This window comes from Haplochromis burtoni, unplaced genomic scaffold, assembly GCF_018398535.1.
Source record: "Haplochromis burtoni strain Fernald_Lab_line unplaced genomic scaffold, NCSU_Asbu1 Contig_28, whole genome shotgun sequence".
Classification (NCBI taxonomy): domain Eukaryota; kingdom Metazoa; phylum Chordata; class Actinopteri; order Cichliformes; family Cichlidae; genus Haplochromis; species Haplochromis burtoni.
Window position 1 is genome coordinate 1969777 of NW_024582389.1, and position 14841 is coordinate 1984617.

At 40.2% G+C, this 14841-nt stretch overlaps 1 protein-coding gene across 6 annotated transcripts in view; it reads left to right on the top strand.

Annotated features, from left to right (window-relative positions):
* Positions 1 to 14841, top strand: part of pak5 (p21 protein (Cdc42/Rac)-activated kinase 5) — an 88279-nt gene that overhangs the window by 51226 nt on the left and 22212 nt on the right. The window contains exon 1 of one of the 6 annotated variants that reach the window (XM_005917698.3): positions 847 to 4886. The exons of 4 other annotated variants lie outside the window; for them this stretch is intronic. In XM_005917698.3, coding sequence (XP_005917760.1) covers positions 4725 to 4886 — 162 coding nt within the window. In that variant the 5' untranslated portion in view covers positions 847 to 4724. Of the gene's footprint in view, positions 1 to 846; positions 4887 to 4907; positions 5612 to 14841 lie in introns of those variants that run through there. One more of the 6 variants, XM_042219125.1, reaches the window with a different exon arrangement.

Here is a 14841-nt window from a genome sequence, read left to right on the forward strand (position 1 = left end):
TTAATTAACAGGCTTCAGTACGGCATGCCTAAATCTGCCATATCTGCTTATAGCTCAGGATTAAATTAACTAATAATCCAGCAGGTGGGTAATAAAATATTTGCCTTAGTTTTGTCTATATTCACGCAACCACATGTACCATGAGCCAGCTCTAGTTTGTGAAAGAAACATAAAAGGCGTGTGCAATATTGAGATCCTCTTTTGCTATAGATCCAAATCCCATCTGAATCAGCCTCTAGTTTAAGTCTTAAGCTGGTAGAACAATGTTAAAAGTAGCTAGAGATTGCTCAGAATTCAGGGGGCACTTCGCTCCCATATCAAATCCAAAGGCTTTCGCTGTCACCTGCAGTGCGCGTAGAAAGAATAAATACTAGCAAATATGTGTGCAAGTCTTGTTTGAGCGTGCTATTTGAAAGAAGCAGATAACATAAGAAGCTCTGCTGTTTGCACGTTTAATGGCTTCAGTGACACAACTCAGGCTTTCTTTTGTGTAAAAGCCTGTTTAGAACTTGTGATTCTTTTAATGGTACATTTTCTGAATACGGCGCTGATTTTCTAAGGTTTTTTGTCCGATATTTTCTCAGTGCATTATATTGGTGTTGTGAGTGCTAGATTTGGGTACAAAAAAAGAAAATGTGTAGTGTAAACCTTTGGTAAACTGGATACTTTCAGGGCAAGTCTCTAGGAAATGAATGCAAGTCAGTGTAGTGATGTATGTGTAGTGATGTGTCCTCTGAAGGGATGTAAACATGAGGGTGTGTGTGTGTGTGTGTGTGTGTGTGTGTGTGTGTGTGTGTGTGTGTGTGTGTGTGTGTGTGTGTGTGTGTGTGTGTGTGTGTGTATTTGACCCTGACTCCCAAGGTGGGCTAGGTTATTTATAGTGTCTCACCCATGGCCTGATATCCTTCTCTCCAGCTTGCCCTGACACTTGATTGACATAAGGCTTCCTCTGCTTGGCAGACTCCCCCAGCTCTGTCTACTTAGTGTTTATAAGTTTGTGCATATAGACACACACACACACACACACGCGCGCGCACACACACACACACCAGGTGGGCCTGGATGAGTCGGTCTCTGGCAAACGTCCAGTGCTGTCCTCACCAAACAGTATAGAGGAACAGAGTACAGTAAAATGTCAGCACGGTATCTTTGTGTCTTTGTGTGCATGCGTGTGTGTATATGCTTTTTTTCATCTGCGTGCTAAGCAGTTAAGAGAGGCCGGCACGGCCATCATGCTAAAATAACTACTACCTCTGCCCCGTGGCTTTGAGCGCTCATCGTTTATTCACAAGGCCTTGTAGCCTTGTTGTCAGACTGCTCATCTCAGCTGGGCATTAGTATTGCTTGAAGCTTTAGCTCTCATCTCTGTTCTCCCCCTTCTCCACCCTCCGCCTTCACTAGCCCTTAGCACACATGTTAATCCAAAAGTATAAGCTAACACCATGCCCTAAGAGCATTTGCATGTTTTAAACATTGTGCTCTTAAAGCTTCTTCATTTTGAGAATTTAATGTGTCTGGTGGTGCATAAGTAAGTGCACTGTGACAACTCATGCAAAACATCTTCATTGTTAGTTTGTATTTCATTATTGAAGTGTGAGCGTGTATGCGTGGGTGTGTGGGTGAGCATGCGATCCAAAGCTACATGTGTGTTAATGTGTTGCACTCATTAACACTAGCAGGGGCAGTGCTACGGCTATTATTAATGCCAGGCTAATATTACACCTTGACTTTGACACCCTCAAATTGCAGACCCCTATAGAGCTGAGAGAGTAATTTACCATGATGGTGTCTCTGTGTGTGTGTGCGCACGCTTGTATGTGTTTATAAATGTTTGTGTGTGTATTTGTGCGCATTGGCCACTTAATCCTATCTTCTTGTTCCTATTTGCTTATGTTTCCTCAGCCGTCAGCCAATATCAGATGTTTCCGTTCGTGTAAAAAAGAAACTAAATGACCTCCACAGAAAAGCTCACAGTGAAAAAAAATAGGAAAAAATGTTTCCATTTCTTTCAAAAGTAAATGTTTGTTTCATATCCACGTCTTATGAAACTTATATGTCTCATATTGTGATTTTTCTCATGCAGTTTTCTTCTGAAGTGTAATATTTTTTTATTATTTTCTTTTCCATCTGGAAGGTGACATATATAATAGCAAAGAAGTTTAGTTTGAGCAGATTACCAGCTGTGCTGTGTTCAGCAGAATTACCTGCTTTGTTTGGACTTCATAAGAAGCCAGCATTTTACTTTACATTTAGGTCAAGTCCAGACAACTTGCAATGTGTTGTGTTGTTACTTGTTACCAACAAGACAACACAGACACACACAGACACACACTACAGATACAGGCACTGTACCCTGACAATATAAAGCTGATTCAGTGACAGTGAAAACCCCTCTGATTTAAACACAGTAAAATGCTGGGCAAGTGCAGGTCTTGCAGTTAAAGCTACATGTCGCCAGACAGATTTACACTGGTCTCATTATGCTGCAGAAACAATGAAAACCAACATTTTAGAGGGTGTTTTTGGTGGATTCATCAATCTATATAGTTGTTTTATCACAAACGTTATCAAAATAACCCTTAAGGCACTGATGTTAGCATCAAGCCAGAGTAAAAATAAAAGAGAACATGAGGATTTCATAGAGAGCTAAACCATAATGATTTCTGAGATCAACTGAGAGCTTATTCCTCTTAATTCTGCAGGAGCTGTAGAGGAAAGATATTCACAATCAAAGATAATAAGTGGACCCAGGGGGCTAGCACTTTTGCAACATATCTTTAATACTGCTCTCATCTTTGCATAACACGCTCTTGTTCTGGATCAAGCTTAAAAAAATGTATTTTCTCATATCTAGTACTGTCGTCCATCTTTTGACAGCAAACACAGCAAAGCTATTTGGCGTCATATAAATTTCACTCTCATGCCATGTGGGTGGGAAGCTAATGCGGTTGTAGTTCAATGGCCTTAGCTGATCTTCAGGTTTCCAAAGATGAATCAGATCAGGGAGTTCATGAATGGAGACATTTGAAAGCTTGTATTGAATCGGTGAAGGACTGTTGCATCAATTGCTGTTAATAGAGGTAAATGAAAAGCGTTTAGATTACACACTCATAGTAACATCTCAGTTTCCTTGGTTTGAATTATCGTGTTGGTACAAATGAATAAGATGGCATTTCAAGAGAGGATGTTGATGTTGGTGTGACTGCTCTTAAAAGCACAAGAGAATCATGGGGTCATTAGTTAGGCTTTCGTTGGTGTTTCCACTTCAGTGAGTCTGTGTGAATGGGCCCTGTGGTGTTTGTTGTCACGTAAAGTAGGGCTTAAACTATAATTCCCCAGCTATGCATGTGGACTCTGAGCACACCTGAAAGAAGCACGTAAACAACTACTTTCAACTAAATCGTGCCCATATTATATTATTTGACCTTAGTGACCAGTAATGCTGTGTATGCTGCTGACTGGGCATGTGGTCTTTTCACTTTCTCAGCTCCAGACTTCATCACAGGAATTCACTGACCAGTAGGCAACGTCATGACGGCCCTTTACGTCTGTGGTTTACACATTAGAACCAAAGTAGGAAGTTCAAAGTGCTGCAAAAGTACATTAACATTACGTGTTTTCAAGCAACCAAGCTTTACATTTGAAAGTAGAAAAATAGTGAAGGTTCAGAGAGCAAATGTAATGTGTACCATCTTCAAGAGAAGTCCTGATTAAAAGAGGAAGTACGGCCACAGGAGTCACACTAAATACAGTTTGGGGAAAAGTACTTCTAATAATAGTTCACCTTTTTAGAAAGCTGTCAAACCTTAGTGGAGGACTGATCACATAAACGTACACATTTTTAAACATGCTAATCATGTATCAGCAGCACTTAAAGAACTTAAGTGACCACACTTCAAAATAAAAGTCTCTTTCAGGACATAAAAGAACTTTTCCAGTTCCCGTTTCCATGTCGAAGCGTATGCAAAAGGAAATTTTCGGTAATAAAGCGTTGCAGATGGAATCCAAAACTTGATAAACGATTTCAGAGTTACTGCTCCACAGTGAGAATGAGTTATGCAATGAAGATTTCATTCTAATGTGCTCTCTTTGCTTCAGCCTGTTTTGTAATACTCTTCTCCTTTTTACAATTTCTATCATTTCCCAAGCCGACTGTTGACAGCCTGCAGTGCTAATTCCCTAAACTTCTTGCATTTCAGCTGTGGGTTACATATACTGCAGGTAGTGTAGGTGGAGAGAACTGCTGATATTTTAGGTAGCTGAACATCTCGCTGTTGTCAAACCCATTATAGCTGCACTGAAAATATCTCAGCCTTACATCACGCTGGAACTGTGGAAAATATTGCCACAATATGCACTCTCGGTGGCAAAGTAAATATCCAGTAGATACTGTTGAATAACAACGCTTGGTTTAATAGCTTAGAAGGTGCTGAGGAGTCATGCTTTTGGGTCAGTTAGAAATTAGGCTTTCACGGAATAGAGACAAAGGAGACAGTAGCACATGACAGCAGCCCTTACATTCAGGATCACATCTAGTACTACTGTAAATGTCAGTGGGTCACTGATAGCAGAGTACAGCCGTGCACCTTCCCCCAGCAGCTTACTGGCAGGTGACAGAGGGTGGGGAAATTTGATGATTAAGTCTGTCATATGTTGGTCGCTGTGAGCGCAGAGCCAAACTTACAGTCAATCCATGCAGCTGCAGCCAGGCAGAGTAACTTATTATGGCAGGTGGGCGAGGAGCTGGAGATTTCAGGGCCGGAGCGAGCAGAAGGACTGTGCCACTGAGGCAGCCGGGGAAGCTGAGGCAGGTGGGGGTAGCGATGAAGGCTGAGAAGACGGCAGTCGTTAAACCCCAGGCCCCGACGACTCATACACAGTTACAGGTGGGGCGTTCGACTCTTTCTGCTGCTGCTGAGCCAAGACTACATGCTGGTATGCTGGCTATGCATGTTTGTTTGTGCAACAGGTCTCAGCACTCACTGCCAGCAGTTTCAGGCACTTTGTGAAAACATACACGAAACTGCGCTAGACTAAACAGTGAAGGGTGCAGGTAGGAGAAAGAGTGAGATCACTTTTAAAGATCACATGTTTGACTGTGTTTAAAACCTGCATTTGTTTTTGCTTCAACACTGCAAGTTGACCTCTCTGAATTACAGCCGTACAGAGCGCAGGTTGTTTTCTCCTGTTTCTAGAACTCCAGGTTTGTGCGGTTATTTTTGTAGCTGTGCTGGGTTTGCTGTATGTGTACATATAGAAACCGAGTGTAGAGAGAGAGAGATAGTGTTTCTGATTCAACAGGGTCACCCAGTCCTTGCTCCAGGGGCAGAAATGCAAACCTGTGTCTTTATTGAATAGGGATGCAGGCTATTATGGTTCTGACATGTGCACACTGAGAGTTGCTAATTTGAGGAGGCATTTTATTGCAAGTGTGTATTAACGATACTGGGTGAGCTCCAAGGCAGTAGACTGCCCAGAATGAAAATGAATGAGGTCTAGACAAGTGCTTTGATGTGGAGCAAGTCCAAAATCTCTCAACATGTGGGATCTTACACTCTTTCTGGGGTTTTTAGTTTTTTTACATTGAAGATTTAAAAGAATGTGCAATCAGGTAAGTGTTTCATGATTTGTTTGACTCCGCAAACATTTCCTACATCTTTCTCTTTAGATGCTGATACGCACCTTCAGTGTTTCTTTGCTCCAGATCTGCCAAACTGCGTTTGCGCTTCAGATTGTCATGCACGGTGACGGTGGCATTCATTCAACTTCTTAATCGGACGAAAAGAAAGTTAGATGTTGTGATCAATGTGCATTCAATTTCAATTTAATTTGATTTTGACTCAGCATGTATTACATTCCATCTCAAATTGATCGAGGATTAAATTGGTCAAAGCAGAAATAGACTCGGAGGAAAATAACTCCTGATTGATGTGTGTCTGTGCCGGCATGCACCCTCGCGCAGATAGAGAGAGCATCTGTCTTTCTTGGCACCGAGCTGAAGTGGATGGCATTGATTTAGACCTCTCTCGTTCCTTCCTTCGCTCTGCTCCTCCTCCTCCTCTGCTTTCTCACTTTGTCTTCTCGCGCGGCTGCCATTCACAGTCACACTCTGCAAATCACCTCTCACGGAGGCTTCAGTCGGCGGGGGAATTTTGGCTTTCGGCAATGTGTGCTGTACTTTGCCAGGGCAGCTCAAAATGTCCTGGCTAACAACCATCCCTCAGTGTCTGAATGTGGGTTTTTTTGGAAGGACATTTAGGCTGTGAATTTTAAACAGGGACGGATTGTTGAAGAAACAAAAATCATGTGAGACAGCTGGTCTCTCAAACTCGTAAAGCTAAGATTTAAAAGCTAAGAGTGGATTTAAAGTACTTTGCAATATCCCAATAAGAAACTGTACAGAGCCCTTTTTAATTTTCTAATCTCTTTGGACACATTACATTGTTTGCATTGCATCACCAAGTGCTGCTTTACACACGTGCGAGGGAGTGTAATGGCTGGACCTGCAGTATCCTCGTGTGGCCAGCGAGCAAACTACAACTAACACTTCAAATCCTGCACCTCACATTTCACTGTGGAAAACCGACTGAGAGTGAGCGAGAGCATCATTTTAATAAGTCTACTCTTATTTTATGGATTTAGATGTACCTGGTCAGCTTACGTAAGGACTGATTGTCATTACATAGGTTACACAGGTTGGTTCTTATTATTCTTGGTCTGGTTCAAGAGGCTGACTCGATATTTTAGTTTCCAGGGGATTCTGTAATAGAGATATTTCACCAGAATATTAGCAAAGTTTACTAAGGTAACACTCTATATCAGGCTACACATATTAACCATTAATTATTGGGCTGTAAGCATGTGATTGACCTATTAGCACTTTATCAGTCATTATAAAGCACATTTTAGTGCATTATTCTGCAGCCAAGTAGCCCTGCTGGAAGGTTTTCCATCAGTAACCGCTTTATTACTGCATATAGATAGTAGATGAAGTAATTATAAATTAACAATGATATTAGGATTTGGTAGTTTCACAGCAAATGTTATTCAAGGTTTGTGAAAAGTTATTTTTGTATCATCATCTGTGAGAAGTAGCTGCTTGTCTTTGGAATTACACCAAGTCTAGTTCATGTGTGCAATAAAGAGTTATGGTCAGGGTTTGAGAACTGATCTTATTCCTGCTGGTACAGTTCAGTGTTTATGGTTTCAGAAACATTTATATCATGGTGGTGAGGTGGCTAGCTACCGTCACAACAAGAAGGTCTTGAGTTTGAATCTAGGCTGGGGCCTTTCTGAGTGGGGTTCACACATTCTCTCCATGACCATGTGGGTTCTTTCCGGTCACTCCGACTTCCTCCCACAGTCAAAAGATTTAAACATGTTAGGTGAACTGATGATTCTAAATTAGCTATAGGTGTGAATGTGAGCATGAATGGTTGTCTGTTTCTCTATGTTAGCCCTGCGCCACACTGGTAGCTCATGAGCAAACCGATTATTAATGATAATTTCAGTTTCAAAGATATAATTTTTTAGCTAAATGAGAATGAATTTTAATAAGTGCTCTTAATAGTGGTTCAACAAACTTTTCCCACACTGTGCAAAGGATATTAGGAACATAATTCATGCTAGCTTACCTGTATTTGACAGTGTGTTAGCATGCTAACATTTTATAATTACATAAACATGTCATGTCTGCTATTTTTTTATATGCAGTAGTCTTGTTAGTTGCAGGTAAAAGTAAATACATGTATGTTTGAGTGTGAGAGGTAAAATGAGGGGGGGGGAAGGATAACAGGAAAGCAGACTAATGAGGAGAAAGGGGAGTAGCAACTTAGCCGTGATAGGGGTGGCAGCGTGTTGTAGGCGTCTGTAGTGGCTGACGGGGCTCCGATTAATGAGCGCTGGGGTGTAATTAATCTATAGTGGGAAGCTGTCTGTTTATCTGTCTCTGAGTTGACAAGAAGATAACTGGGAGACATCAAATTGATCTCCTCCTCTGCTTCCCGCTCTCTGCTTCCTCTCCTTTTTCCTCCTTTAGATCAGAGAGTTTCTCGGGCAGTGACATGCTCACTTGGAGAATTTTCAAAAAAGAACAACATTATTCCCACCAGTTATATGGCCAAACTGGCAAGGAAACTTATTTATTCTGGGTTTTTAATATTATATTTTCTAGAAAATTTCTGCTGCCCGCTTCTGAATCAGCCTTAATCTGCCAGTGCTTAGAGGAATGGATAATAAAAAAGAGTGTCCAGGCTTTACTACACTAATATGCTTAAGATCAGGGGATTTGCTCTGACTGTATGTTTGTATTTCATTATGCCTCCACCACTAATCCATTTTTGCTGGAAATCATTCTTGATTCCATGCGCTGGATCATGTCTGACTCATGGATCCTGGAGCTTGTAGCTGAGGTTGAGGTCAGAGGTGATTGGGTCACGCTAGTCTGAGCTACTGGCTGGGAGCTGTGGGGGTTGTAGGCATGTCACTGGTGGTAAACATAGCCACCATTGCTCAGCAGCTGGTGTAAGGGGCTACACAGAGGGCTTCCAGCAGCATGACCCACATAAACAAGTAACCACTATTCTTCCAGCCATGCTTACCGAATGATACGTATAGACATGCTGATGGGCCACAGGCTTCTGTTAGGGTTATATGATATAGTGACCAATAAGGTTTCAGCTTTATTATCTAAGTTATGAGCAGTTCAGATGCTTGTTTTTTTCTGTATTTGAATGTATTTTTTTAAAAAGACAGTTTTAAAAAGACTGAAATCACAAATATTTCCTGTATTTTTGCATTTCCTTAATAATTAATAATTGTGTCTTGTACTTGTCTTGTAACAAGTAGTTGCCAGTGTTTCAGCTCCCAAAAATAATTTCAAAGAACTGTGAAGCGTATTTAAAGCCCCAGTCACACAGGGCTACAGACCGGTCAGCGAATCTTGTCTTAAACAATAGTTGCCAGTGTTAGCCAACGTTAGCCAGTGTGCGAATTAAAATTTCAATCTAGAGGCATTTAGAAGTTTCTGGAGGTCACGTGGACTTTGGGTTGCCAGTGTCTGTCCCTCCTATGAGACCAGTTTTTCTAACCAAATATGGCTAATGTGATTGAATGCAAGAAAAGTTCTGGTTAGATGTATGTGGAAGTTACGCTCTTCAAACAAAAGCACAGGGCATTTTGCATCTTGTATTGATTTCATAAGGGACATTGTTTCTTTTCATGTGTTTCTGTCATTAGAAAGCTAACAACCAGATTGGTGGATGCTCAAATAAAACATCTCCAAAATTTCAAATAATGAGAGCAGTACAAGAAAACCCTACGAGTGAAAGGCTTGGGCTTCAGACTGCTTTAAGTAGTTGTTTTCAGCAGGATAAGAAAGTCGAACTACAAGAAGGTGGACTTAACTCTTTACCAGTGATGGCAATAACGGCGTTACTAACAGCGAGTAATCTAACTAATTACTATTCCTATCGTTACAACGCCATTACTGTTACTAACAAGAAAATGCGGTGCGGTCGTGTTACTATTTTTCAACAAACAGACGGTTGAAGCTGTGTTCAGCTTACCGTATCTTATATCAGTTGTACGGAAGTAGCTGTAAGTAATCTGGGCGCTACAGCTTTAAGCAGCTGCACGCGCTACCACGGACGGTAATCACTTTCTGCCCAACGATCACTTTTTGGCACAACACCTGGAGCTAGGGGGGCAAAACAATCGCATGAGTGCTGCTGTTTGACTGAGGAAGAATAAAGTAGTCGTGATAAGCCAATCACATGACCACTTCAAGATGCCAAAGCAACAAGGTGATATATACCAGTTTATAAATTGTGTGAAAAATGCACCATGTCGACCAATCAAAAATGATATGGCGACATGACATTTGGTTGTTTAGGGAGAGGGGGAAGTTTTAGGAGTGACGGCGAGAGAGAGAGAAAGAAAGAGAGACAGCAGAAAAAGAGAGAGTTTTGAGATGTGAGAGATTTGTGACGTTTAGCGTGTTCGGAGTGTGAAGTTAATGTGTTGTCTTGTGTAGTTAGTGTGTAGTGTTGTGGATAGTTTTGTGTTGTGTGTCAGAACAATGAGGCGACTGCTGTCTCCAGGTAGAAACAGGAGTGATACACCTGCTGCTGTCAGACCTGCAGGTACCAGACTGTGATGTTCTCCTTTATAGTGGACAGAAAAATTTGGAGTGGCACAAATAATTTGTGTGGCATCTTATTGAATGCAGAACAGCTGATTGTTCTGTGAATAGTTTGAAATGGTTATAACAAAAGGTAAAAGGTAAATGGATGCAAATAACTTTGTTTGCAAAACTTGTGCTTTTATGATTTAAAATCGACAATTTATATTTGCATTTAAAGTTATGAAATATGATTCATTAAACATGTTTGTGGTTGTTACAGTAAAAAATAGAACTTTTTCTACTCGGATTTTATGTTTTTTGTCTGATTTTTAGATCAGTTGTGTTAATACAGTATATCAAAATGAAAACATTACTGTAAATTCAGACATGTGAGGTTGTGCTGAAAAGGATGATACCAAACAAGGCAAAGTAAATAGTTTTTAAAGGTCAAATGTGGAGGGAAAATCAAAAGTAGTTAAAAATGGCCAATTATACGTTTTTTTAAAGTAACGCAATAGTTACTTTTCAAGTAATCAATTACTTTTAGAATCTTGTAACTCAGTATCTAACTCAGATACTTTTTTGAAGAAGTAACTAGTAACTATAATTAATTACTTTTTTAAAGTAACTTGCCCAACACTGCTCTTTACCCCTTGAAAACCTACTAGGAGCCGTTGATGAAGCTCTTTTCTGAACTGAGTGATTTCTATCATGTGTCAGGGCTGCATATAGAACAAAATGACTGGGTTTCTATCAGAAGTTAGGGAGGGGGATCTCTGCCTAAGCTACTCTTGGAAAAACCTTGAAACTTTTGTAATGGTCATCAAACCACATCTTTATCCATTAATGTTTATTTATTAATTAAAATTCATTTAATGTCATCTTTGTGGAGGAAAGAGTTAAACTGAAGGGAGCTAAGTGGCATCCAAACAGTAAACTCAAGGATTCAAGCAAATACGGATTATTTCACTGTGAATCATGCCAAACATGACTCAGTTACAGTCTCAAGAATAAAAATACAGATGAGGAATTGAGCTGAGCAGGTCTCTACCCACATTAATTGTTAATAAAATAGTTTGGGTTTTTTTTTTTTACTAGCCTGCTGTGTTTACTAATAGGACCTAAAATGCTTCAGTCTTCTCAGTCTCACTTGTGATTTTTAGGAATTCTACATCTTATACTTTGCATAGGTGTTGGAAAAGGAGTTAATTTCCTGTAAAATGTAACCTTGGATTATATTAAAGGATTTTAGCTTAGCTATGAAAAGATGGCAGCACAAATATCTTCCTCCGAAGGGTGGCTGGCCTCTCCCTTAGAGATGGGGTGAGAAGTTCAGCCATCCGGGAAGGGCTCAGAGTAGAGCCGCTGCTCCTCCATATCAAAAGGAGCCAGTTGAGGTGGTTCGGGCATCTGACAAGGATGCCTCCTGGGCGTCTCCTGGGTGAGGTATCCTGGGCATGTCCCACTGGGACAAGACCCCGGGGTAGACCCAGGGCACGCTGGAGAGATTATATCTCTCGGCTGGCGTGGGAACGCCTCGGTGTTCCCCCAGACAAGCTGGAGGAATCGGCTGGGGAGAGAGAGGTCTGGGCTTCTCTGCTTGGGCTGCTGCCCATGCGACCTGGTCTGATCTGACAAGCGGAAGAAGATTGATTGATGGATGGATGAAAAGACAGATCTGAATGAAGCTGTGGTGTGATGGAGCTGCGCTATGTTGCCTGATGCATGTATGTATTTACTGTCCTGAAACTCAGGGGGCGTTTCTGGTGGCAAAATTGTAGTCCTTGTTTTACTACACAAGGGGTCACCATCAGCACACCTACACATTGTGAGAAGCCACTTTAAGCTTCTTAAACGCTTTGTTTTTTCACTCCTATATGTAGAAGTTTGGAGGATGTATGAGCCCTCTCGTCGTGAAAGTTGAGAACGAGTCTAAGAGTATTGAAATTTCCTTCTTCTTTCCTTGTTCTTTTTTGGATAAAAGCATTTCTATATGCTGAAATATATTAAAGTCAACTTTAACAGAATACTTCTTTATGTCTAAATTGATTATTAAGTCTGATGCTATTTAATGAAATCCTCAGCATGCAGCTTCTCTGCCACAGGATGACATGATGTTGATGGTTATTAACTAACAGACAGCAGGATGGCCTGAGGAAACGGGTCAGCTCATAACTTATTAATCATGGAATCATTTCAAAATTTGCTCCTTGAATAATTCTGTTGATGTTTGGTTAAGAACAGCTCATAACATGTAGAAAACTCAGTGAAACTATTTTGTTAAGTCTTCTTCTATATAATCAGTCAATAATCGGCCTGCACACCAGCTGAGGTCATATTGAACTTTGACTTAGAGGTCAGGAGCGGCTGTTCAAGTTAGTAATAGATGCACTAGATGTGTACTTTAGAGAATCTGATTACCAGAAGCTGCACTGTACTTTGAGGCTTTATCAGTGAATATAAAACGCATGTGATTTATATTCAGGTTCATGGAATTCACAATTAATGTGCTGGTTCTGATTTTGGGGGTTCTCCACGACCCCCAAAACACTGCCACTCCTGGGAACTCATTCTGGAATCGTATCATTCATTTTCGTGTCTAAGGAGACAAATATGTTAATTTAATGCATTTAAAAACAGGTTTTAATATGTTTGGGTTTTGGCTTAAAACATTGCTTCTCTTAATAGTTTTAATAGTTAATTAATAGTTCTGAGTGCTTCTGTAAAGTCTTGTTCTCTCTTAGTGCACAGAAGAAAAAGGAAAATTTGTCTTATAGGTTAAGATAAGATAAACCTTTATTAGTCCCACACATGGGAAATTTTTGGTCACGGCAGAAAGTAGAAGAACAGTAAAAAATTAAGAGAAAAACATGGTAAATGGCCTGTATTTGTATAGCGCTTTTACTAGTCCCGCCTAGGGACCCCAAGGCGCTTTACACACCCAGTCATCCACCCATATTCATACACTAGTGGAGGCAAGCTACAGTTGTAGCCACAGCTGCCCTGGGGCAGACTGACAGAAGCCAGGCTGCCATATCTGGCCAACACCAGTAGGTGAAGTGTCTTGCCCAAGGACACAACGACCGAGACTGTCTGAGCCGGGGCTCGAACCGCCAACCTTCCGATTACAAGGTGAACTCCCAACTCTTGAACCACGATCGCCCGTGGATAGAATCAGATAAACAGAATAACACACTATACAAAATAGAAAGAACACTTTTTATAAAATAGACTAAGTACTATACAAATAGAATAAAATACAGGAGTAAAATAAGGTTCATATGCAATATAATATTACAGGCAGAATAACATTTCTTAAAGGGTCCAGGGTTTGCTTGGGTTTAAGTGATGCTGTTTTATAAATGAACTTCCTTTGGAAAAAACAAAACAAAAAAACTAATGCACAGCTCATTTTATTAGTACTTTGTACCAAATGGCATCGTTTTAGTCAATTTATGAAATGTTTTCCTTACTAGATATTCCATTATTATGTTTCAGTGCTAATATTGCAAAGCCTTTAGGAACCACAGCAACTCAGCCCAGCATGACGTGGCAGACCATGTAAAGCTGCTGAGGCTCACTGACTACTGAGCTGCATTGTGGGTAAAAATTGTTGAGGCTCTGCTGACTCATTAACTGCAGACTTCCAAACCTCTGGCATTAACATCAGAATAAAAACTGTGCACCTTTGTGGCATTGGATTCTATGTAGTGTATTGTTTTCCAGTCATTTTCAAAGAAATTATAAGGAAATGTTTACTGTTTTCAGAATTATATGAATTTTATTTGTATATTTAAATATTTTTAACTTTCTAAATTACTTGGTGTGTGCAGCTCATTTGAAGCTGAGTGTGTAAAAACAATCTTGAATCTTAAACTTGAACAAAAAAAATAAATAAAGTAAAATCGTGTTCCATATTCTATCCTTATAGTATTTATATAACTTATATAAGCTGCATATTAATAACTGTGTTTAAGAAGTATTATAGATACATTATAACTGGACAAAAAAGTTTATATGAAATATTTTATGGATTAATAAATGGCCAAAAGTTTTGAGGATATCATTTTCACTGAATTTTGCTGAGGGTTAAGAAGCTTTAATACCTTTCAGCTTTTGAGCAGGCAAATTCTAGCAGCTGGTTGTGTTTACCGCATTTATCCAGCAGAGGGGGCTGGAGGATATGAATAGCTATCTCTGTGTTTACCTAAATCACGATAGATTATCGTTTAAAATCCATATCTTGTTTTCTTGTTTTCTTTTCATGCATTGTCTTGTAAAGAGCTGCTTATATAAGAGAATTCCCAAATACATGATGTAATTTTTTTTATTACTCTGTGAATATTGGCTGCTTTTTAAAAAAACAAACAAACAATATCTTTATTCTGTTAATGCATCAGCTATGCTTTATTTTATCCTTTATTAATCAGTGCTGTAGGGAGTTTGCTCGGTCTTGTGACGCTCAGAGGAGAGTCGTGAGTGGTCTGTTTATCTGCTGTCTGAAGGGCTCTGTGATATTATCTTTCTCAGACAGCGGTAAGCTTCTGTTCACAAATTGGTCACTGATGCGAAAGCATGGAGTACTTCAGAACAGCAGCAGTGCTAGTAGTAGTCTAAGTGTGTGTGTGTGTGTGTGTGTGTGTGTGTGTGTGTGTGTGTGTGTGTGTGTGTGTGTGTGTGTGTGCTGCTGTGTGAGTCGTGACAGAGGTTCACAGAGA